This window comes from Thamnophis elegans, chromosome 1 (assembly GCF_009769535.1).
Source record: "Thamnophis elegans isolate rThaEle1 chromosome 1, rThaEle1.pri, whole genome shotgun sequence".
Classification (NCBI taxonomy): domain Eukaryota; kingdom Metazoa; phylum Chordata; class Lepidosauria; order Squamata; family Colubridae; genus Thamnophis; species Thamnophis elegans.
The window spans coordinates 106,534,160-106,559,215 of record NC_045541.1 but is presented as its reverse complement, the minus strand read 5'-3'; the positions used below and the strand labels follow the sequence as shown (position 1 = coordinate 106,559,215).

Here is a 25,056-nt window from a genome sequence, read left to right as displayed (position 1 = left end):
ATTCTGCTCTACTCTAAGACCAATGGTGGTGCAGTGGTTATAGTGCAGTACTTCAGGCTATTTCTGCTGACTGCCGGCTGACTGCAATTTGGCAGTTCAAATCTCACCAGGCTCAAGGTTGACTCAGCCTCTATCCTTCTGAGATAAAATGAGGACACAAATTGTTGGGAGCAATAATTGACTATGTAAACCATTTAGAGAGGGCTGTAAAGCAATATATAAGTCTAAGTAGTATTGCTATTGCTATTTCTAATTATCAAATCATAACTTCAATTTTTTAATGTTTTCACCAAAAAAAAACCCAGTGATGCTGAAGTTCTACATTAAATGCACTGGCCCAGGGTCCCAAGGCTTAGAGGATAATTTCATAAAAATACAAATGTCAGCATTCATAGGTAGTGTTATCATCACCTAAGTAGCATACACCATCACCTAGAAAAACCATATTCTTGGGCCAGGACTAAAGTCAGTCATATTAGCTGTTCAATGTGGTTAAATGTTTATATGCATCTTAACATCCCATCTCTGAAATAACTGAGACACATATATTGCAAAAGACACAGGAGGCTATCTATCTCAACATCAGTCCAAGTGCAGCCTTTATACACTTAATATTTCTAGATTGCATGATTTAAGGCAGTGTTTCTCAACCTTGATCACCTGAAGATGCTCTGCTGGCTGGGTGATTCTGGGAGTTGAAGTCCACGCATCTTCAGGAGGGCCAAGGTTGAGAAGCACTGATTTAAGGAGACACATGATGTTATAATCAAACATTAATTAAAAGCTTAAAAACACTCCAAGCATTAGATTTCTGGATTCTTCCATGTTACTTTTCACTAATCAACCCCCAATAATGGCCTCCATCCTCATTTTCCCCATCTCCTCACCCTAACTCAAACAACCCAACTTCTGACATCAGTATTCAATTTTGTCTAAAGGAGCAACAAGCTACATCTTCTCGTTATGTTGAGTAGCAGTTGTTCAGTCTATATTAAGCTAAAGGGGAAATTTCAGATTTTTTTTAAACAAAGAAAACAAGGAAAATCTTATTAGCAGCATCACATTGATGAACAGATTTTTATACTCACTGGACCAGAACAGAATGGCGCCTATTACTGAATAGTTGGGTGATCCTAATGCACTAAATAGAACAGCATGGATACTTGTTATTTAAAGAATTGGCAAGCTTCATAACCAAGTCCCAACACTGATTTGTCAACATTATCCTAAGTCTCCTCTACCATTTGTTGCACCATGGTCAAAAAGCCACAAGAGCATTTATCACTTTGACCGGAAGAATCTATGCAGATGGAGCTCTGGCTAAGTGAGGGGCTGGGGAAGAACATACATATGGTGTCAAGTACCACAGGAATTTGGCAACTGAAGAAGAGGCTGGATTTATACAGGGAAGTACATATGGAGAACCGGGGTGGGTGGGGTGGGAGGGATTCCAAGGGCTCCAGACAGGCATATGTGTTGCTGCATTTCAGTCCAGATCGTCTGGAGATGGGCTAACTTAAGAACAAAAGCAGGCTGGGTGGCCTCTTCCAATTGCACAGAGCATTATGCTTTAAATTTGGAGATCACGTGCCCACCAAGCCTGAACAGAATCAGATTTGTGCAACTCCAACTTGAAACTTGGACTTTTTAAGAGACGGGGGGACTGTAATCTCAAAAGTTAGGGCTCCCTTTATTATTCCTAAATTCATATAGGCCATTAAGTCGTCGGTAGAGAACTATAAGGAGTACTTAGGATTCTCAGGTTCTTCAAAATGAGCTAACAGGGATACATTTGCTTCTTGTAGCTGAAGGATGGAATAACACAAAAGACCCATGAGCCAGCAAAGGATGGTTTGGAATGGCTGCAAAAAAGCTTCTACAACTGAAACATGCAAAAATAAAATATAATATAAAAAATATTTTAGGCATTTTGTATTTAGGCATTTCAGCCCAAAAGATTCCCAGAAAGGGTATTTTTTTTTAAGACTTAATGGCACATTCTTGCTCTCAAGCTTATAATGAAATTGACCCAGCATAAAATGAAAAGAAATTGGGAAGGAAGAAAAAATAAGCATGTTCAAGCATTTGTTCCTAATTTAGCCTTTTGGCAATTCACACTGAGGAAATTGATGCCATCAAGAATGCCAGAGAGTAGAGAGCTCTAAGCATGAGGCAATAAGAGAACAAAAAACATGTCTAGGACAAACTTCTCTTAAGTATGTATCCAAATCAAGAGTTGTATCTACTACTGCTAGTCCTGTGATGGCGAACCTATGGCACATGTGCCAGAAGTGCCACACAGAGCAATCTCTCTGGTCACGCGAGCCGTCGCCTGTTGGTCTTCCAGGTTCCAGCACGCTAGCCAGTTGATCTTTGTGCAGGCATACAAACCAGAAAACCAGGTGGCCAGTGGACATGTGCATGCCATAAACCAAAAGATCAGGTGGCTGCTTTTCCAGTTTCTGGCATGCGCATGCTAGCTGGCCTTCATGTGCACAGGCATGCCAGAAAGCGGAAGACCAGGCGGCTGGTGAGCATGTGCACACTAGAAACCAGAAGATCATCTTCCCGATGCACACATGTGCACCGGACAACTACTTTTCCACTTTCTGGCATGTGCCCACGCGCATACATGCATGCTCCCATTTCAGCACTTGGTACTGAAAAGGTTTGCCAACACTGCACTAGTTGATAAATAGCTGGAAATATCCACATTTTCCCACATCTGAAGAGACTTAAATTCTGCATTCACAGGGTTTTAACACTAACAACCAAGACTGCACTGCACACCTATTCCAGTTTCCCTTTGACAGGTTGGAGAGGTTTCTTGGAAATAAAAAAGATACACAGTCGGGTTCTTAGATGATTTTGGCAAACTAAGCAAGTTTGGATCTCAGGAACAGCAGACCATCAGAACATTCCAGTGCTGTAGGCTAGACTGGGAATCAGAACCTTATCCCCAACATAGGTTAATGGCAAATCGTTTTCCTACCATTGCCAAGAAAAAAATATGAATGCATCCATGAAATCCACAGGAATTCAGCTTGAGCTGAAGGAAACTCATAAAAAGTGGAAGACCTGGAAGGATTACATATCCAGCAGCTTCATTTGGAGCCTCTATAAAATTCTGTGGTAGCGGAACAAAAGCCTAGCTTGAAAGCATCCAGAAGTTTTTATAAAAACCTTCCTGTGTATGTTCAAAACCAATTCTCCAAACTATTGTCTATCTATTGGCAAAAGTATTTATTGCCTGGAACTATGCTACCCATCAAGATGGTGAATGTTCTCCTCTACTGGGAGCATTAAATGCTTAAAAGCAGCACAAGAAACCATGGTAAGAACTTCAGGACCTCTTATTGTCCATAGTTAATGCATCCCAAGCACCTAGCGATGCTAGCATTAAGTAACTTATATTTGTGTTTGCCTAACATGCTCAGAAGCATGTGCAAGGCTGCCTTCAAAACTAATTAAAAGCATTCTTTAATACAAAATGAGATTTGGATATTTTCAGGGTTAAACCATACTTTATACTTTGAGGCCAGCTAAGCCAACTGTGTCAAACATATGGCCCATGGGCCAGATGCATCACGTGCTAATCACACCCACCCCCGGTTTAGTGAAGGGGGGGAGTCACGATACATCACGTGTTGACAATGTGACGCCCATGAGTTTGACACCCCTGTGATAGGCCAACACTAATTTGATTCTAGGCTCAATTTAAATCGCTGATATTGGAAGCCATAAATGGCTATGAAACTATTCATTGAAAGATCATCAATGTCTAATTGAATCCACCTAAAACAGCGATGGTGAGATTTATTGGCACTGAGTGGGGCCGCAACCCAGAAGAGGAGCTGCTGAAGGGGGATGTGCATGCCAGGAAATGAAGTTCCAGTTTCTGGCGCGCATGCCAGCTGGTCTTCTGGTTTCTGGAGCACATGCACATGTGATGATCAGCTGGCCACCATGCATGCGCATGATGGAAACCAGAGGACCAGCTCTTCCGGTTTCCGGCACTGCCACATACGCAAAGGCCAGCTGATCATCAAATGTGCATGCACGCCACAAACGTAGAAGAGGAACAGGCAACATCACACATGCCAGGTAGCATGGCTCTGCATGCCGCTTCGGGCACATGTGCCATAGGTTTGCCATCATGTACCTAGAAGTTAAGCAGAGCCAGGCCACCTGTTAGTTCGGACTGTCAGAGATTTTTCTGTGGTTGATTGATATTTGAAACATTCTTTCTATGGTAAGCTGGCAGCTATTTTGTTTTTAAACTTTTTGAGGGGGGGGTTGAAACAATAGGATGGAGTTTTTGAACCATCAGTTACAATATGGATATTAGTTGCCCCATTCAAAATGATTGTATATAGTTTTTATGAAACCATTTAAAACATTGCACTATTTTAAATGAAAAACAGAACTAAAAAGATTTTTTTTAAGAAGGCGATATCTGTACAAGATGTACAGATGTACTTTGAGATATTTATTCCTCATAATCAACAGCCTCAAAATTTATAAGAGTTTCAAAACCACAGGCGCATGGAATGACTTTCAAGAATTAACTGGATAAAACGAGACCCAGGACAGGACAGGGCAGCTGAAGGATCCAATAAGGCCTACTTATGTTACCACTTCATCACAAGAAGGGGTGGGGAAGGGAGCAAAAATATGTGAACCATTTATTTCCCTGTATCTATGTATGGATTTCCAGATCAAATGCAATTTACTGAAACCAATTACATTGATTGAGTCAGCAAATTCTTTTCCACAATGGAGCATGATTATCAGGTTAAAATGAAGCTGCAGCAATGACCAAGAGGCTTAGAGAAGAACTTCTAGCCCCAGAATTAGCTATATATAGCTTGGAAGAGAAAGGCATGTTCAGTAAGGTATACAAATGACTGTAATAGTAGTTAGGAACTGTAATCCCAGGGATACTTATTTTTTTTTAAAGCTGCACTTATCAAACATGGATAAATTCCACTATAGTGCAAGAATGAATAAAGCACCTATTTATTTGGCCTATAAGATTAGATGCTGCATGAAGTGAATCTGTGGAGGTAATTATTAAACAGGGAAAAATGCCAAGAAAAGATAAAAGTATATGAATTGATTTTTATAACGTAAATGAACATTGAAAGGAGGTCTTTATCAGGGTTTTCCAATAGCAAGCTTGATAGGACTTCTCTTCAGTCTGGGCCTTACATTAATAGAGGCTTATTGCCATTGTAGGTAACAATGTAATTTCAAAAATATAAAATATAGAGTTCCACAATTAAAATAGGAAGGATATCTTTAAAGGTAGCCAGTTCAGGACGCAGGCTTTCATAGGAGGCACTGCCTACTTCAAATAGTTTCTGCTTGTCCTGTAGAGTCTGTCCCAGGTCCTTTGGTTCAAAAGGCTAGCCATCAGCTCAGTGCACCCTTTCTGTTGCAGCATTTGCTTATTGGAATAGCACCCCATTTTATCCCATCCTCCCACCCTGAAATCTAGATGGCTGTCAAGCCTGAGGATGTTTGGAAAGGCTTGAAAATATGGCAGTTCTCTTAGACTTTGAGGTAGGGTGATGTTGAGTCCCTGTGGAATATTATCAAATTATATATCTTCTCTCTTCCAGAAGCACATGATCTTCAATCCCCTTGTTTCCTTGCTTTTAATGTTGTAAACTGCCCAGAATCTGGTGGAAATGGACAGCTTCTGAATTCAAGAAAATGTATAAATGAAGAAATAAGTGATATGAAGAATACATATACTTCCACTTTACCACAGGTGCCCATGAAGATGGTAACTGCAATAGCCTGATAAACTTTGACCTCTTCTTTACATGTATTTCGCACACAACACCGCAAAATAAAAATTGGGGCTTCCAATTGTGCAGTTGCATCAAAGTCACCATCATCCTGTGGATACTCTCCGCATTCAGAGAAGAGGGTGTTACAGTTATTATAGCAATAGCACTTAGACTGATATACCACATCATAGTGCTTCACAGTCCTTTCTAAGTGGTTTACAGAGTCAGCATATAGCCCCCAACAATCTGGGTCCTCATTTTACTAACCTCGGAAGGATGGAAGGCTTTGTCAACCTTGAGCCAGTCAGGATCAAACAGCTGGCAGTTGGCAGAATTAGCCTGCAATACTGCATTCTAACCACAGCGCCACCAAGCTCTTATATATGTAGTGCTTATGATATAAAGAAAACAGATTAGTGCATTCCCACACAAGCTAATCTAAAGATTCACTTGCCTAAGTTTTATTCAACATATGATAATAGACAGAACACACACACACACACACGAGAAAGACCCTGCTCATTTGCTATTCATAACAACTTCAAGAAACCCATCTCACTAGACAGTGTTTCTTCTGCTTAAGCTAAAACTGCAAAGAAAGCTACAACATGAAGCTGTTGCCAATGCCAGCAGCATCAGAAAGTCCACTGAATTAGTTTACATCTCCCCAAAGCAATTCAAAGGTACCTAATTCAATTCAATGCCTCAAATCAAATCATCAATTCGAACACTGAGAGTGAATCTCTTTTAAATCATTGCTCCAAAATGAGTCTTCACACAGTTCGATGCCTAGGCTCCAGGTGTACAATTTCCTAATACTATTGTAATAAGATAAATATAGATTCCTAAATTACATTAAGTATAAAATTTGCGTGAAAAAAAAATTCAAAAGTTACAGAATATTTTCTACTGACTTCAGAAATTGCTCTGACTGGATTATACTCGAGAGACTCAATGATGCATGAAACTTGAGGTGTGGAAGCCAAAAAGGTAAGGAATGTTTGACGTAGGAAGTTCCACAAAAAGTACTAAAAATTGTAGTTATTGCAGTAATTATTTCATAAAGTTCAGAATAATATAATAATTTTACTGTATGAATGAGTGCAGGGTAATTTAGTACCACTATTTTTCAGAATCTGTGTATAGAACCTGAGTGATACATATTAAATTACTAACCCTGAATATTGTTTTGGTTTCTATTAGCAAAAGATAATCCTAGTTAACACAGTTTTGGGCAGAGAGAAGAAACTAATTATAATGTTACTGAGTTCAACTCAAGAGTTCAACTTATTTCCATTCCTAAGAGAACACATGTTTTTTAAGGTTTAATTACATTACACTTTATGTGGCATAACATGTAATTTTGCATTTGCCCTAGAGTGAGTAAGAACTTTTGGGCATCTTGTTTCTGGTGCTATGATGCAATTGGGGAATAAGGCTACATGCTTAATCTCCATAGTACAATCTTAAAATTTATCAATATTGTATGTCTGTTGCATCTTCTTTCTAGTTTAGAAGAGTCCCTAAAACCCCATGCTGTTCCTCAAATCACTGGAAGCAATTCTTAACTTGCAAGTAAATTATAATTTTTAAGGTTGCAGACAGGGAAATAATACAATGATAATTATATTCACTAGATTCATTTAATTACATTTCAATTTAGATATATGCCTTGTTCTAGCCTTCTTTTTCAGAGAATGACCCCCAGCATATTACTCAAAGAACAAATGTGGCCCTTAATCTAAAAAAAGTTCTGTTTATAGCCTTAATTATTATTTTATTTATTTATCAAATTTATATAGCCATCCAAAGGCAATTCTGGGTGGCACAATTCTTGGTCGCTGGAGGGAGAATAACTAAGGGGACTATTTTGAAAGTTTTTTTTAAAAAAAATAATGTAAAAATAATGTAAAAATACAGTACACTCTATAGGTACTCATATTTGCTGAGTTCCTTGTTGTAGCCCTAAGAAAAATCACTACAAAAGATGAAAGAAACCTGAATTATTTTAAACGAATCTGCAATTCCAATTCTTCAGTCACCGAGGTGCTGGTCGTTATGAGACTAGTTTGTCCATCAAAGGCACAATTTTCCCAGTACTCAAGAAAGTACTTCGGCTTGTGGGGATGTCTTCATTTCCAGTTGAATTTATGAATAGAAGGGAGAGAGCTGCACATTCAATCTGCCAAACACTGTTTTTCCAGCACCATTACTGAAATTACAGATTCAGGTTAGGTGACTGGTCTCCGGTCAGGGCCAGCTTCTACAATCTGATAATAAAGCTGTCTCCTATAATGTCAACAAAGCAACAGTGTAGGTGGTAAGAAGGGTGAAGAAGTAGAACCACTTTCTCAAATCAAACAGGTAAATGCTACCCAAGGAGTTGGCAGTAAAATGGTGGGAGGATCACAATTCAGTTCTGCTATTAATGACAAGAACATAAGTAGCATTTCATGGGGGAGGAATATAATTACAAAATAAGAGCCTTGTTAATTTACTGCAGGTCTTAATGTTACTTACAATTGAATGATTTTATTTAGAAAGACAATTATTCATGAATCAATCTTCTAATCCAACCCTGAAGACTGTCAACCCAACTTCTTCTAGAGGAAATCTATCAAAATAAGCTAAAATAATAGAGAGAGAAAATAGCACTAACAGTAAATCTGCACCATCAAACTTTTAAAATTGATTTGTTGTTTAAAAAAATACAGTACTGGAGTTTCATATGATTTAATAATAATTTTCCAATCATTTTGAGAAGTTAAAAGTAAAACACAATGTTTAGACCTAGAAACAGTCTAAACAAAGAAAAATAAGAATATAGCTTATATTTTCTTAAAAGTTTTATTTTACTATTTTAGATTAGATGGCAAAAGCAAAATAAACTAGCCTCCCCATCAGCGCAGGATATGGGGTAACACTGGTTAATTATATACATACATATATACATACAATTAGCCTAAATCTGTACTGAACAAATTAAAGGAGATTGTTCAAAATATGAACAAGAACTATTTTCTTCTGGAAATCAAATTTATTTTAGAAATGATACTAAATTCAAAAAGTGCTCACATTCAAATAACAAAACTACAGCTTAATACTACTTAAATGAGCCTTCTCCTTGTTTGTGTGGTCTTCCTTTCTTGATCACATAGAATTTTATTTGTTTTGGTACAAGACAAACACTTAATTTTTACTTCCTATTAAGTTGGAGTAAAAGAAATGGTAAAAATTTATCCCCCGTCTTAAAATAAAGTCTATGTTATTCTTCATTCATCCTATTTCTCAAGTTGCAGCTCTTTTCCCCTCCAAAAATATGTGTAATTAGCTGAGATCAATTGTTTAATTAATATGCAAGCCATCACTCTCTTCATAGGCTACATTTTGCACTGTATTACCATTGCAAAATAGAAGTAGAAGCTGATATTTTGGTTGGCCTGTGAAGACAAATAGAAACTTGTATTCATTGGGCTTTATTTTGTGCCTACCAAGCCTTACTATTTGCTTTTTCTTAAAGTTCCTTTTTCCTTATTCACTCCACAAGATGAATTCTGGTGTGGGGCCAGGCCATTGGCTGACTCCCATTATTATTCCCTGCTAATCATTCAAGTTCTATTCTCAGCATCTGAGGGCAACAGCAAAATCAGAAAACCAGGAAGGGGAGGAGAAGCTGCAGACCACCACACATGCTGCATATTAAATGAAGGATTCTTTTGTAGTGCCAAGAAATGTATGCAAGCAATGCTCCCAGGAACTTAACAGGATATGTGGGAGGGGGAGGGAGAGAGAGGGAGAGGGAGAAGAAAGGGTGAAACAACAAGTGAATAGACTGGCCCCAATCTACTACTGCTGATCTGGTACCATACTTTTATCTGATGCTCCTAGAATAATGAGTGCTGATCAGAAGACTCTGAATACTGTGAAAAAATTAGTAGAAAATTTCAGAAATGGAAATGACCTTAAGAATTTCAAAATGGAAATGACACAGTCATTAACCTGTGTCGATTTGCTGTCCCTATAGGTCACTTCCTCTTAATCTTGCATCTTTGAGTGTTTCTTATGTCCTTAGAAGATTTCTGACATATTTCTTCTTCTTCATGTGGAAGAAAGATAATTTAGACCAATAAAGGAAAATATTTGTAGCTCAGGATTGAAATGAGGGCTAGCATTGATGATGTTAACTATTTTGGGTAATGAACAGTAATGGTTTCCTCTTATTTTTGCTACTGGTTCAAAATCAGGAGTGCTCATGTGCGGTGCTTCTGCGCATGCGCAGAATTGCACATGCGCTGCCGCTGCTACCGATTCTTCTGAACTGGGATGAACCAGCAGAATACCACCTCTGGTAATGAAATGTCTGCAAGAAAACAACCAAGCTCAGAGGGAACCAAGATAACTGAGATAACTTAGAATCAGTGGTGGGTTCCGGATCCCATTGCAACGGGAATGTGTGCAGCATGCACAACATGGACATGCGTCCTTACCACCTGCAACGCCCCAGCTGCTCAGCAGAGCGTCGCGCAGGCACCATACGCTGCGTGCGCATGCACAGATGGCCCGTTTCCTTCAAATACAGATAAACAAAGAAGGTGGGCGAGTGGGCCCTCTGGAGCACCATACCGGAATGGTACCTGGTGCTCCCGGCACGCACTGGTACACCCGTACTGGGGCATACCGCCTACAACCCACCACTGTTTAGAATGTGCTGCTTTTTATCATCTGGCTGTAAAATTACAGACCGTGACAAAAACGAAGGTCCAGTTATTAAGCTACTTTCCTAAAATTAAAAAAAGTATCTTATTATTACTGTAAGACAAGCTTCAAACCCTGAGGAAACCAATACTAGATATCAGAAAAGATCCTCAGTATTTGTAAACATATGCAGTACTGTTATATTATATTGTTATCTTTTATCTTTTCATTCAAGTAGCTCAAGCTAAGTGCCCCCAAATTAGCAGCACAGGCTGACTTCTTTTCTACACCCAGCACAGGCTGACTTCTTTTCTTGTAGAGGGGCCCTCAAAGAGTCCACCAAGGTGGACATTTTATCTGACATATCTCAGTACTTTATGCAGAAACCTGGGACAAACAGTGAGGAGTGGGAAAGAAATGTTGTCTATTTCATGAATGCTTGGAAAAATAGATTTGAAAAGGGTAGATAGAAGTTTCCAGTTCAGAGGACCTTTCAAAGTAATATCTTCAAAGTAAACTAGCAAATAGTCAAACTGGCAAAACTTGGTGCTGACCGTATAATTGGAGAGCTGAGTGATTCCAACCAAGCAAGTTTGGTCTAGAATTTGAGGAATGCATTCTTCTGCTAGAGGTGTGAGGAGGCATTTAACGCAGTAAGTATCAGATTTCTACATAATTTAATATTTTTGACTGCATGCACACTATTTCAGTTCCGGGCCTTTCAATACAGAGGACTCTCTTGCAACAAAAACAACACCCCAAACACAAGAGGTTCAACAGGTTTCCAAAACATCTACGTGAAGAGAGATGAAGTAAGCTTTTGGCAGCTTGTGCAGAGGGAGGTTGGGAGGGCAGTCTCGTGCCAGAAGCTTTGCCCATTTTATGACTGCATTAATGTATCACATGCAAACTCCAAAGGGGCAGAGTCTGAGGTTCAACAACAAGACTTTCATCATATCAACAACAGCAGGAAGTTTCTGTAAATCCCAAGAAAGCTATTCTAACAAATATGGAGCAAATAAAACAACAATCTGCCACTCATAACATGATCCTAAGCCAAGTTATTGTTGAACAGCATAGAATTAGCTGAAGAATTCATATTCGCCTTGTTTGCACTTCATGCAATGCCATGATGGCATGATGGAAAGATATATTATGCCACACCCAAAACAATGGTTTTACTGCTAAGCATTATGTGGAAAGCACGTCACTCAGTGTGATCAAAATATCTGGTTTGGGCAATAGGGAGCAAAACGACAAAACAGTGCTAAGAAACATCTAAATAAGCCTTTGAGTCAGGACTGACTCTTGGGCACTGCCTGGACAAGTCACTCAGTGTAATAAAAATTAAAATTAAGTGATTTTCTTGAGGTAATGATTTTAGATTAAGCTCTAGCCTTTAAAAACATTTGAAAAGCCAAAAAGGGTGCAATTCTATCATTCCAGACTACTCTTTCAGTAGCCTCACAGTCTTGGTCTATATCAAGATCTCCTTAGTGCCACAACTTGCTGCAGCTGCTCACTGCTCCTTCATCAGTTCTTCATTTGGAAAATATTTATAAGTTAGCCAAAAATCTGGGAATTATTAAATAATTAGCAGAAGCTAAAATTGTTTCATACTGTTCCTTTCCATGGAAAGAGGGAAATTTTGCTCAGCCAATTGTCTTTTCCACATGCATCTTTTAACACATGAAGTTCATTTTCTTCTACCACATGCTTTCTCAGCATCTTTCAAGAATATTATTTCATTTTTATTGTTGGTCCCTACTGTCCAATTGATGGTAGTTGGATAAAAAGTAACACTGCAAGCTTTCCTCTCCTCATCTGTAGAATTTTTTATTCCATTCATTTCTCATATTAAAACTTGCTTGATACATGCTTAGAAATTTACAATCCTGTGCTGCAAAACAATATTCTTCCTCAGAAGAAATGACAGCTGTTTAGAGGCCTTACGTGCTCCAGTTGGAAACCCCCAAAATTTACAATTGGAAAACAGCAAAAACATAGCAATTATGCATTATTAAAAAAATATATGGGAAGATGCAGTTATCTCTTTCCTCTAATATAAACACCCATGAAGATTCACACAAGGAGATTAGTGCAAATAAATAAGGTATGAACGTCAGAGTACAGCTGTTCAGAATAGTGGACTCCAAACACTTCAGGCCTTCTCCCCTCTGAAGATTAAAAATCTGCTAGTATTTAATAGATACATAGCGTCAGAATATTTGTGAGGATCTTTTTTTCCTCTTTCTCAATAGCTTCATGTATTTTACAATATGCCCTGGACAACCTTTTTTTCAAGTTGTGCTATCATCCGATCCCTTTTAGATGTGATCACTACAAATCAATTACAAAATTAATATAGTAAATTAGAAAATGTGCCGGAGATAACATCTCAAATCATGTCAGCCTCACTTTCACTTCTGAAGTTTTAATGATGTCATAAGCATCATATTGCCAATCCCTATCTTGTTTCAATAAGCCTATATCTCATCTCTTGCAAAAGCTAACAAAGCATTCATGCATTTATGAATAGGAAAGCAGTGGTTAGAATGCAGTATTGCAGGCTACTTCTGCTGACTGACTGGCATTCGGAAGTTCGATTCTCACCAGTCGAGGTTGACTCAGCCTCCCATCCTTCTGAGGTTGGAAAAATAAGGCCCCAGATTATTGGGGGAAATATGCTGACTCTCTGGCTCAGAGAGAGCTGTAAAGCATGGTGAAGCCGTATATAAGTGTAAATGCTATTGCTATTTACAAGGACTTGCTGTCTGCATGGCGTATCAACCAGCAGTTTTTCTGCTGCTATGCTACTCTAGGAATGCTGCACATATGCATAAAACATTATGACACATTGGCAATCAGGCTGAACCTTTGGTGTCTCCACTTTAAAAAGGAACAGAGATGGATGAGAATCTGGAAAATGCTTCCGAAAAGAGGAAACACAATGCATATAGGCTGAATGTCTCTGTGATAGAAGGGCACCCTCATCCTTTGCCCCTAAGTGGCCAGAGAGGTTTTTGTCATAAGCAGATTGAAGTCATGTGGAATAACAAGTTTCTCCAGACTGTTATCTTTTTCGTAAGATTCACCATATCTGACTCATTGTTTACAGTTGATCTGAGCTATCCTCAAGGCCTCAAAAAAAAAACAACAACCTTACAAGATTTAAAAGCAGAGATGAAACATTTCCAGAAGTGACAGACTGGGGTCTTTTGACCTTTCCCTGTGAGGGGGTGGTATTGAAAAAGCTGAAGTTTATGCAGGCACCCATTTGTAACCATAAAAAAAATTGAGAAGAAAACACTTTTCTCTAAAATGAATCATCTGTAACTTGGCAGAAAACACTGCCATTTGGATTTTTCAACAGCATGATTTTTTTTCCTTAACACATTCCTCCTTCTTCTCTGTCTAAACTTTTGTATCTGTAGACCCTATAGCAGAAACAATTTCTTCTACTAGACACACCAAAGCAACTTTCACACATTGTGTAAAACCATCGTTTGCTGATACAATTGGCAGAGTCCAACAGACCTTGCTAAGCATGCTTTACAATCCAAAATGACTAGGTTCAAACTGTCACTAAGCCTAAATCAAACAATCTCTAATTGCACAACTATGAAATCAAACTGAAGGGTGTTTATAACAGAGTAGAGAGGTGTGTCATGGCAAATGCTGCCAAGTTTACCATTTTCTTTAGCAGGCTGTCTTTTCCATAACAGTATCAGTGCACACAGTGTTTAACACAGGAGTGCATGCCAAATGAAGTCCATGCAAAAAGAAGACAACAGACAGTGTTTTGAAGGCAGTTTGGAACATATGAAGATAAAGGGGATATGAATAGCACAAATGCATTACATTTTGAATTTTAACACCATCTATCTCCATCTACTTCCAAAAAGTTCTGGCTATCCTGTACAATCAGACTGACTTGGCATGCTGAAAGGGGGCCTATGACAACTCTCCACAGCCAACTTGCCGCCAGGGCCAACTCGCCATGGGAGAATTTGCTGTGAGACAAATGTTACACTAATATCAAACAAAGGATACAAAAGGAGGGACAGAACGTTAGTTGTGATGAGTTTTCCTGCAGCAAGTCGGCTGTGGCAAGTCGTCCCATAGAACTCCAGGTATTATCTAACAAACTTATGTTTTGGTAAGAGACCCAAGAAATAAACCTTCTCTGTTTCAGCATCCACCCTCCAGAACAGCAACCTCCCAGAAATCTCTTAAGGCCCCTAGCCTGCATATGTTCTAACAGTCTAACAGGATTGGTAGGATTCCTATGGGAATATTTATGTTAGGTTTTATTCTTTATTGCTCTGTCTGGATGTTATTGTGCTTCCTTCTTTGTATTATTTTGCATTTTTTCAATGTTCTATGCTACTCAGAATCACTGTGGAATCCAGCATTGTTATACTGTACATAGCTGGGTAAATATACAAACCAGATTTTTTTTAATGGAGGAATATATCTCACTGCTTAAAATGTATACCCTTTATACCCCAATGGTCTCAGCTGCTGACTGAAGTCAGAGAACTGCGTGCACAGGAAATGTTTATGAATGTTACAAGGCATAGCTTTGGCTGGTCTTCAGAGGGCACAGTACACAATAGTCACAGAAGCAGCCAAAGTCAGCTTGAGATCTGACCCTAAAGAGCTGAAACTATCTCTCCTTTCATACCTCAATTGGCTTTTCCACATAGTGGAAGTTAGATACACACCAACCCTCAAAACACAGTAATAACAGAGGCAGGGGGAAAAATCAGTTGGCAGAAATCCTAAATTTTGCAAAATACAGTTCACCCTAGACCAGCTCTTCCCAGCCTTTGAGACAACAATTGTGCTGAGACGACAAATTCCCAAAGTAATCAAAGTTGTTGTTTCAATCAGCATGAGTACTTGAGCCTCAATGTATCTGGAGGGCACTGCATTGGCTTAAGAGCAGACCTCTTCAGAGTACACAGAACACAGCTTGATCTACCATAGTCTACAACCTCTACTAGAAAAACAAGTGGAACATTAAAAATTAAGGTAAATTACTTGAGACCAAAATAGAAACCTGTGGCTGAAGATTTTATGCAAGGCTGATTTCCCCCATTGACACTGGCAAGTAGCCAAAATCTTCAAACTCAGGATGTCTTAACTTCAAGAAATCTCACCAAGATGGAGCAATTGTAAATAATGTGATTGGATAGAAGGATAGATAATGTATTAAGTAGGCTGACAGCTAATGGATGAGATTATGTGCATATACTGTGATTGTATGGCCATAACAGCTTCACGGTGCTGCACTATTTTAAATGCAACATCAATAGAAATATATTTAAAAAGAAAAGAAATTTCACCATACAAGCTAGGAAAAGTTTAATGTACTTTCAGATGCGAGAGAAAAAGCAGTACTTCATAAACCATGCTTGACTCATGGTTTGCATAACCATGGTTTGTTGAATAGACCACAGGTGTCTAGATTCACACTTTACCTTGTCACAACATTTACAACTACAGCAGCTGAGTTCACCCATCACAATATGCTGAAACCAAATAAATGCTGTTTCAACCTTGCCAGTCTTTTAATCTGAACCAGCACTGTTTTCAGGTAGCCAAGAACATACATTTGGCATCCTCATATGTCCAGTACCCAGAACACTGGTCGATCAAGCTCCTGCCTATTCCTCAAACCTTGACTGCAATTCAAGAAAAACCAGTAATGCAATATTATAATTCCCAGAGTATCACTATATATAGAAAGGTATTTCTAAGCAGCAAAATCCATTTCTGGGGGATAAGGGAAGAGAGACTGAAGATTGGCAAGAAGAGGCAACATGAAAGCCGACAATGAAAAGAGAATAAAATTCCACAACTCACTTCTCGATGCTGGGAGGTACAGGGAAGATTGGCTGCAATCCTTCACTCATCTGAATTGAAACCACTCAGTTTTCTTAGGCAGATGGAGAACCCTTGGCAACAGGTACATGCAGGATGCCAGGATCTTAATAGTATGAATGCTGTCTATGATTAAGATACCTACCAAATTCATCTGTGGCTTGTTCTCTTGGATTTTAGATTTTAATTCATAATGATGAATTAAAAGAAAACAAACATCACATGAATAATGCAGAGCCCATAGGCCTTGTTACAACTGAATGTAGAAGATGTATATGCGGGAATGATATATATTGTTTCCAAGGTGCTATAGATGGTCTTGTTAAACGCATACAAAAGATAAGAGAATATTATAGCAAATTTGTCTGGGTGCATAACCTCATTCTATTGTAATGTTCAAGTTGGAAAGATTGACATTTACTTAATGGAATAGCAATCCTGCCCACCTACCAGTTTGAAAGCACACAAATGCAAGTAGATTAATAGGTACCACTTTGGTGAGAAGGTAACTGTGTTCTTATGCCTTTGGCATATAGCCGGCCACATGATCATGGAAATGATCTTTGGACAACGTTGGATCCCTTGGCCAAGAAACAGAGATGAGCACCATGCTCTAGAGTTGGACACAACTGACAGTGATACCTTTATCTTTTAATAGCATCCAGCCCGGTGGAAGGTAGGTTTTGTTTTGTTTCTTGGCACTTTGAAGCCAGTGTTGACAGCTGGCAATTGCCTGGATTAGTCCCTGCAGTTTTCTTGGCAAGGTTTTGGGGAAATAGTTTGCCCTTGCCTCCTTCCTAGGACTGAGAGACAGCAAGTGGCCCAAGGTCACCTATCTGGCTTTGTGCCTAAGGCAAGAATAGAACTCAATGTGTTCTGGTTTGTAGTTTGATGCCTTAGCCTTCTAAACTAGCTGGTGAAAGGATATGGGGTTTCCCCCCCTCTATTTTGGCATAAGTCATAGTTTAAACAATCTGCAATTCAACTCATTCTTAGAAAGATTCTAGCTTTGGGATATTAGATCAGCTTAAACCTACTGCAGTGTTATTTGTCATCCTTATGCTATTTTGTTTAAAATGATGCTGCTATGTCATAGACTGCTGCACTATGCAGATCCATTTCTTCTACCAGGATTTATATTTAACACCAAAACTGAGAGGTTCAGTTAGATAGGATATTATTTGCAGTTTGGTTAGGTCACAATATAAAAAAACCTAATGTCTGGAGTCACTGTTCATTGCATGAAATAAACATTTTCTTACTAACTTGAAATATTTAGATTGCTGCAGAGAAAAGTATGTGCGTATGCAATAATCAAGTATCTGACTGTAACACAAACTTGTCCAGCATGTCTGTTAAGATTAAAATTCCTCATATCTTTTGGCAAGATGATGCTACTATAGAAGTTGTAGACCCAACATAACTGTTACCCTGTGAAAGGACCCACAGGGTAACAACTGTCCTATGCTATATATGAAGTGCTCAAGAAAAACTAGGATTTGTTTTCCTTTCTGATGAGGCAGGCCTGCTTCTATAGCAATTGGTTTTCATGTAAGAACTGCCTCTGAGTCACCACTTTATATCGTCTGTATATAATTTGAAGGATTACAAACCAACTTCTCTGGAATGGGTCAGCTGAGAATGCTTATATTTTTATGAGGTTTTGCAGAAAGCTAGTTTCTGCCTTGCATGTTAATGAGCCCTTTGCATGTAGAGTTTCAGAAAATTACTTGGTGGTTGTTGTTGTTGTTTTTTGAACTTTCCAAGCTTGGCCTAAATCCACCCATAAAATTGCAAGCCATTAGTTCCTGAAGTTTCCATTTCAGTGTTATGGCTATTTGGCATATCTGTATGCCCAGCCAAGAAGCATCCAAGACTACAATAGCAACAAAACAAAAGGCAAAACATTCAAGCCAACCTCATACTCATTGCATATAATTTAGTTCTTGTCCATATAATCTGAGACAGCAAGGTAGAATTTTTTGTTCAGAAAATGTAAATGTACCCACAAATGGAAGCCATTGTAAATGGATTAAATGGAAGAGATAAACGGTTTAGTTAGTAAATTCAAGAGTTACCAAATGAAGCATGTAATTTGCATGTGGTGATCCAAATCTACAGGGAAAAGTATTATTTCTATTGAAGCATGTAAAATTCTAGGCAAGTCTGCTTCACTTCTTCAAGGCACCATTCTCCACATTAAAGTTTTGTGAGAGCATCCACACCCATCATCTAAGTTGCTATGATTTACTAGATTTATATCCCATGTTTCTCCAGGATTTCAAGGCCGGCCTACAAAGGCCTTTCATTTCATTTTATCCTAACAATAGTCTGAGAAATAATGTCAGGGCCAAAAATCACCCGATGAGCTTCCATCCATGAGAGCAAACTTGAACTAGAGTTCAGTGTCAGGCCTGGAAGCCATATTTTGCATTGGGCCTTCCGGCCTGCCAAATTTAATGGTGTGGGAAATTGAGAGGGGGGATTATATGGATTTGGGTTAATGTCAGGGTTTCAAGTAACACCCTCAATGAAAGAAGACTCCGAGGCTTGATATTCCTCAAAGTCCCCATTTTATTAGAGATGTTCTATTGGCACATCTGGGAAAACACAAATCTGAAAGTTTCCAGGTTTTCCCCACCTAGTTGAAGGTCCAAGTCCCTGCCCAGCACCCACCTGTCCATCACATGGCCCAATTAGGCATGCATCAGATAAATCGGGGATGCAAAGGTGGCTTCCAGCTCTGACATCAAATCCAGTACCTTAACCACTATACCTCATTAGCTGACTTGTATTCCACAGGATGCGAACAGGTGGGGAAATAACAGATTTTAGAGTTAGGAAGACAAGTTATATCTTAGGAAGTAAATACTAATTTCTTAATAGCATCTGCCAATTCTTCTTATTCGTTGCAGAAGAATCCATTTATTTATATATTTAAAGTATTCCTAGCCTATTTTTCTATTAGCAAAAAAAATCAATTTTATCCTAAATTTTAAACATAAGAAGATAACTCTCCTAAGCAACTTGAAAAAGATCCCCAGTTACATCAACACAATGACATCCTTTTCTGAGCTATAGTTACATAGGACTATAATCCATTAAGCACCTAACCACCAACATTTCGATCAAGATGGATCAGGAAAATCTTAGAGGTGACTCAAATTTGGTCAGGAGAACAATCATATTTGACTACAAAATGTACCAACTCATACAGTTATTTGCCCGAATTAACTTAATTGGTTTATCACTCTGAACAAGTGAAACTTCACTTGAGAAAGCTGCCTTTGTTGGGATCCTTCAGTTGTTGTGATAATGACCATAACAAAGTTCTGTCCTAGAAACCAATGAGAATACTGCTGCTGTTGCATTCCAATTTCCCTAAGAAGCCCCTAACAAATCTCTATATATGAGACCCAATTTTGGAGGGCCTCAATTTCTTCATACCTCCAAATTACAAATGTCACACAAATACCTAGGCCAAATTAGGCCACTTCATTAGCAAATATGATTGGCAGACAAATTCAATTATCACCAGGAGACACCACTAGTTGAGACAATCTTGGAAGATAGGGGCAGGTGGAGATATTCAAGGATGCGTGCCTCAGCATACATCTTCTGGGTCACACCTAAGGGTTTTTTTAGTAATATAGTTTCAAGGCCAGGCCCTTTTGTCTATTTTTCCTCTTCAACTGATTACATACAATCCCCCAACCCCACCCCTATATATAAAATGATGATTTCAGGGATTATTTTTTTAAAAAAAAAAACCTCCAAATATCCTCAGACTCCCAACAACCAACTATTATGGAATTTGTGTCTTATGAACTGGAACCAGTACCATCAGCCTACAATTTGAAGATTGACTGTTTTTGCCAACTTTATCAAGAGCTGCGGTGGCATAGTGGTTAGAGTATACTACGGCAGGCTATTTCTGCTGATAACTGGCTGTCAGCAGTTTGGCAGTTCGAATCTCACCAGGATCCAGGTTGACTCAGCCTTCCATCTTTCTGAGGTGGGTAAAATGAGGACCCAGATTGTTGGGGACAATATGCTGACTCTGTAAACCGCTTAGAGAGGACTGTAAAGCACTGTGAAGTGGTATATAAGTTTAAGTGCAATTGCAATTTATGGCAAAGTAACCCACTAACTCTTTCCACACACCCATATATACACTCCTGAGGGCCTAACCACACAGGACAGCAAACACTTAATCAAATGGGTATGCTTTTATCCTGAAAGAAAAAGAGGCAACTGGTGAAGTGATCTATTGTAGTTACTCCTCTCTCTCTTCCTCTACCGCAAAAAAGATGGAAGTTGAAAAAGAAAGCAAGAACAAGACCTTTCATCAAACCTTGGAATTTCCCTTGCCCAGCCAGTTTTCCAAGATCCTCGAGTTTTCTGAAGACAAAAAAATGAAGTGATTCAACAAACAAAGCAAAAATGTAGAAGACCTCTAGATGGCAACAAATAGTTTCCAGCATCAGTGAAATCCAGTTGTTCAGAACTTTGCAGGTCCATTATGGCAGGTGAGGTGTAGAGCCAAGAAGCAAACAGCCTCTGTTGTACACTTGATTTGCTTTATTCTGGGCAGTGTAGCATGTAGATTTGGCCCTCCAGATTCATTTTCTCATTTATTACCTCTTACTCCAAATACTTAGAACTTCCAGCCACGTGGCAGCTGTTTTACATATTAAACCATCCTTTGTTTTAACCATAATGTGTTGAACATACAGTAATAATTTTATTTACTCACAAACCATTGAGGTGTCCATCAAAAAAACAGCTAAACTAACTCAATCTTAGCATATGGGAATCCTATCTCACAGTTTTCCCATGTTGTGTGAAACTGTATAAGGAAATTGCTTACTTTTGATTTAATTTTTATCAACTACAGCAGAATGGTTTTGAAATCTTGATCTCTGGTTTTATGAATTGGAAACTTCAGTGAATCAAGCAACCCTGATTTAGCTTCTGTGAATCCGGCAGGCAACAAAACACAAAAGGTTGGCTGCTAAAGAAACAACCATTTTCTCACTGGTAGAAGACCTCCAAGGACCCTTCCAAACTTATTATCTTGTGTTCTAAGATAGCAGAAGAGACTCAACCCAGAGGTTCAAATCTTTCCTACTGTATTATTCAAAGTGATAGGACAGTGAGCAAAACAGCTGCTCTTTCAAAAAGAGAGCTGTCACATCTATATATTTGCTCAGTCCTTATGAGATTCCTTGACCTTCTCAGTAGGACTTGAGGAAGCAATACTACCGCTGTTCAGCATTTGCTTACCTCACTTTCCCTCTCCCCTCTCCCATTCTTCCCCCAATGAAGTGCTTTCCAGGTGTGCTGCGCTAAAACTCCCATCATCCCTGTTGAATGATGAGTAATTAGTATCTGACATAACACCAGGTTACGAAGTTGGGAAAACTGGAATATCTGCATGCTCAGTCTTTCTCTTTAGACAAGGAAGTAAAAAGGAGTTTAATAGAAAATGACGGAAAAGATAGGTTGCTTAGTTGCTCACTCTCCCTCGATGTTAAACTGAGCATTCTACCTGATGACTCACCTTTTCAAGCAATAATAAGAAGGGCTGGACAATTTGAGCTTAGCACATGGTTCCAAGAGGCCAGGTGGCTACTTCTGTGATGACCAAGCCTCTAAATTGCTCTGCCTAGAGAGGGTATAAGCAGGATGAGATGGCTGCAGAATGCAGAAGTCATTCTCCATACTGAGATGCACCAGAGAGTGAACAAGTAAACACAAGTATCTATTGTTTGCCTCCCTCTTTCTTCAGCCAGGAGAAGAGAGAGAAACCTGGGAATTTCCAGCCTTGGGCAGAGGGAATCTCCCTGCCCTTCTGTGGCAGTAAAAAAGGAGCACCTTGTTCCTTATTAGTGGTTTCCTTCTCACTCACTCAATTAGCTGTTTTTATCTTCAGAAGGAGGGTGTAAAGTTTAAAAGCCTCTTTAACATTCAATGGCCTCCAAACTGACTTGCTTGCTTTTTATTCACCCCTGGAGAAAGCAACAAGCCAACACTTTGGTTTCAGCAATTTGGCAATTTGCTGGACTTCAGCCTTCATGCTCAAATAGCAGAGAAGTGGGGGGGGGGGGGTGTTGCTTGCTTTTCTGGGAGAGCTTTTCTGCCAGTCACTGAACCCACTCACTTCTTACACCCTGAGTAACAGCCAGACAGCTTCCAAAGGCTATTGCTAATCAAGGAAGAGGTTTAGTGTAAAAGGAACCCACCAACTGCCGTAGGAGGGGGGGGGAGTTCCCACCAGTGCTTCTTCAAACCGGTGCCAAACCTGGAAAATCCCTTCGTTTCTCAAGTGGAACCATTTCCTAGCAATGCCCCTAATGCCGGGAACAGTCTTCACCTACTGAACTTCTACTTGTCTTGCCAGTATTGTCCAGAGAAGCAGAACCAGAACAACACAGCCTCAAAACTATTCGGGGAGGGGGGACTTTTCTCTTCCTCCTACCTCCTTCCTTTCTTCCCTGAAGAAACAGTCCATTGCCCTACCCAATACATTATAAAGAATCGAGCTTCGGATCCTCGGGAATAGGAAAGGACCAAGAGAGACACGAGAAGAGGCCCCCAGATTTTTTAAAAAAAATCAGTAGTCAAGCTGGCTCTCCGAAGTGGAGACGTGGACCTTCTCCCCCTCCTTTCTCATTCCCAGTCCCTTCGAACATAAATCATTGCCCTGCACAATCCTTGGATGCCTTGAGCGCGCAGTAAAAAAAAAAAAAAACTGGGAGAAAAAACTCTGCTCAGGGAGAGAAAATGATCCGCCGTCATGTGAGAATCCTCAGACACGAAATTTATAATAAGAAATGGAGGAGGGGATTTTAACAGAGGGAAGACGTACGGAAAAGGCAAAAGCGACGGAAGATCCTTGGGAGGAAACTGAAGGGAGACACTCCCTCCGTCCAGATGAGCCCCCCACTCTTAAAGGAAGCGGCGGCGGCCAGCAAGGGCAGGCAAGCCTCCCTTCGCGGACCCCATCTGTCCTCGCTCCCCCCACCTACCCATCCCGCAAAACCACGAAGTCCCGCAGCCCGGAATCGCCCTCCACGCAGGGACAGCAGCAACGACGTCCGGCGTTACCTGAGACCGAAGCCCCTCCGTGCAATGAAAGCGCCCTGGCTAGCCTCGCGGGCGCAGAAAACAACGCGAGTCGAGGTGGCTTCGGCTCCGCTTGGCTACGATTCTCAGCCCCAGCTGCTTTCAGTCCGCTCGAGAAGAGGAGAGGAGGAGGTGGCGGCAGGAAGGGCCAACCTCTGGGGCAGCCCAGAGACGCCTTCCACGTTTTAACCCTTGCTGGCCCGAAAGCAAAGGCAGCCCAACAACTCCGCTCGTAACCTGGAGCCGGGGGGGGGGGGAGGTTGAACGACACGCCTTGTTTTCCACGTTGACTTTAAATTCTGCCGATCGGGTTGTCCACAATGCCGGTGGGACCTCCGTTCCCCCCCCCCGCTCGCGCTCTTTTGCCTCCTTCCTTTGGATCAATCAGGTTTTCCCAGTATTTGTTCGTAGCTGCGTTTTCGCTTCTCCCGGGTTAGGCGTCTAACACGGGAATTTCTGATCCCCTTCCACGCGTGGATATTTCGGGGTAAGCCTATTGCTCCACTCCACCCACCCCCGGGCCTCGTGGTCGCACCTTGCTGTGAACTACGCGCGTGCAGAATAAACCGTGGTTAGCTAGATGGCCCTCCGCGCTCCTGGATTTCTCAGACTTATGATCCAGATTCACCGCCCGTGAGCCAGACCAAATAAGCCGCCACAGTGTAGCGTAGTAGTGTAGTTCGGATAACCAGGAGTTACGGTGAGTTGGGTGCGGGGAAAGGGGCGGGGAATTCCGGCACCTAGAATTACACACATTTCTCGATCACGTGGCAGCGTCTCTGCAGGTGCACCGTAGCCTTGGAGGCGAGGACTCTCTCCTGCGGTTTAGACGACGGCCAAACTCGCTGAGATCTGGGCATTTATTTCATATTTTCAGGAATCGAACAGAATCTTCTACATAAGATTCCAGCACTTCGAATTAACAGAACAAGGAACTAAAGAAGGAACTAAATGCATTGTGATCCAGGTCACAGCCTGGCGTCCTCCTGTCCCTTCGATTATATATGCAGCTTTGGTTAATATCCTCAATGTTCCCTCCAGGCAGAGACACAAACTATTAAGAAATGCCCTTTGCATTTCTTAATAGTTTTAGACATGCCTGCGCGTCATCCAGAGTGTAGGTGGATGGAGGGGCACCAGAATGCCTGAAAGGATCGGCATTTAAAAAAAAAAAGACTGAAATTGCTCCACGCAGCAGCCTTTTTGCGTATACAACCTGTTGTTGTCAGTGGCCATGCCAGAGGAGAATTCTGGGAATCGTAGTGCTGACTCCCACACTGCGGAACACATCGCCGGGCTGGGGGGGGGGGGGGGAGTTATATGTTTCAACGGGTTGGGAATATCTAACTTTTTGGACAGCCAAACATTTGCTGAAAGTAACCTTGCTTATCTTTTTCGGGGAGGGGAGGGGAGATGGGAATAAACCTTCATGGCCGCTTCATAATGCTGTAGTTAATAAAGTAGAAACTCAAGCTGCATCAGAGTATTTTAAAATGCATGAGTAGGGCGTCTTCTCCAGCCAGCTGGAGGTCATGGCAGCTGCAGC

The 25,056-nt window shown here is 40.3% G+C and overlaps 1 protein-coding gene and 1 long non-coding RNA gene across 4 annotated transcripts in view; one reads left to right on the top strand and one right to left on the bottom strand.

Moving 5' to 3' along the window:
• Window positions 1-23,539, bottom strand: part of CD82 (CD82 molecule) — a 72,894-nt gene extending 49,355 nt beyond the window's left edge. For 2 of the 3 annotated variants that reach the window (XM_032226411.1, XM_032226419.1), the window contains exon 1: window positions 23,493-23,539. Coding sequence is in view for 1 of the 3 variants with exons in the window: in XM_032226403.1 (XP_032082294.1) it covers window positions 23,414-23,417 (4 nt within the window). In the remaining 2 variants the exon portion in view is untranslated. Of the gene's footprint in view, window positions 1-23,413; window positions 23,454-23,492 lie in introns of those variants that run through there. The other variant, XM_032226403.1, reaches the window with a different exon arrangement.
• A 172-nt stretch (window positions 23,540-23,711) lies between these two features.
• Window positions 23,712-25,056, top strand: part of LOC116514744 — a 28,574-nt gene continuing 27,229 nt past the window's right edge. Inside the window, exon 1 of the long non-coding RNA XR_004256162.1 lies at window positions 23,712-23,997. This is a non-coding gene — a long non-coding RNA (uncharacterized LOC116514744). The remainder of the gene's footprint in view (window positions 23,998-25,056) is intronic.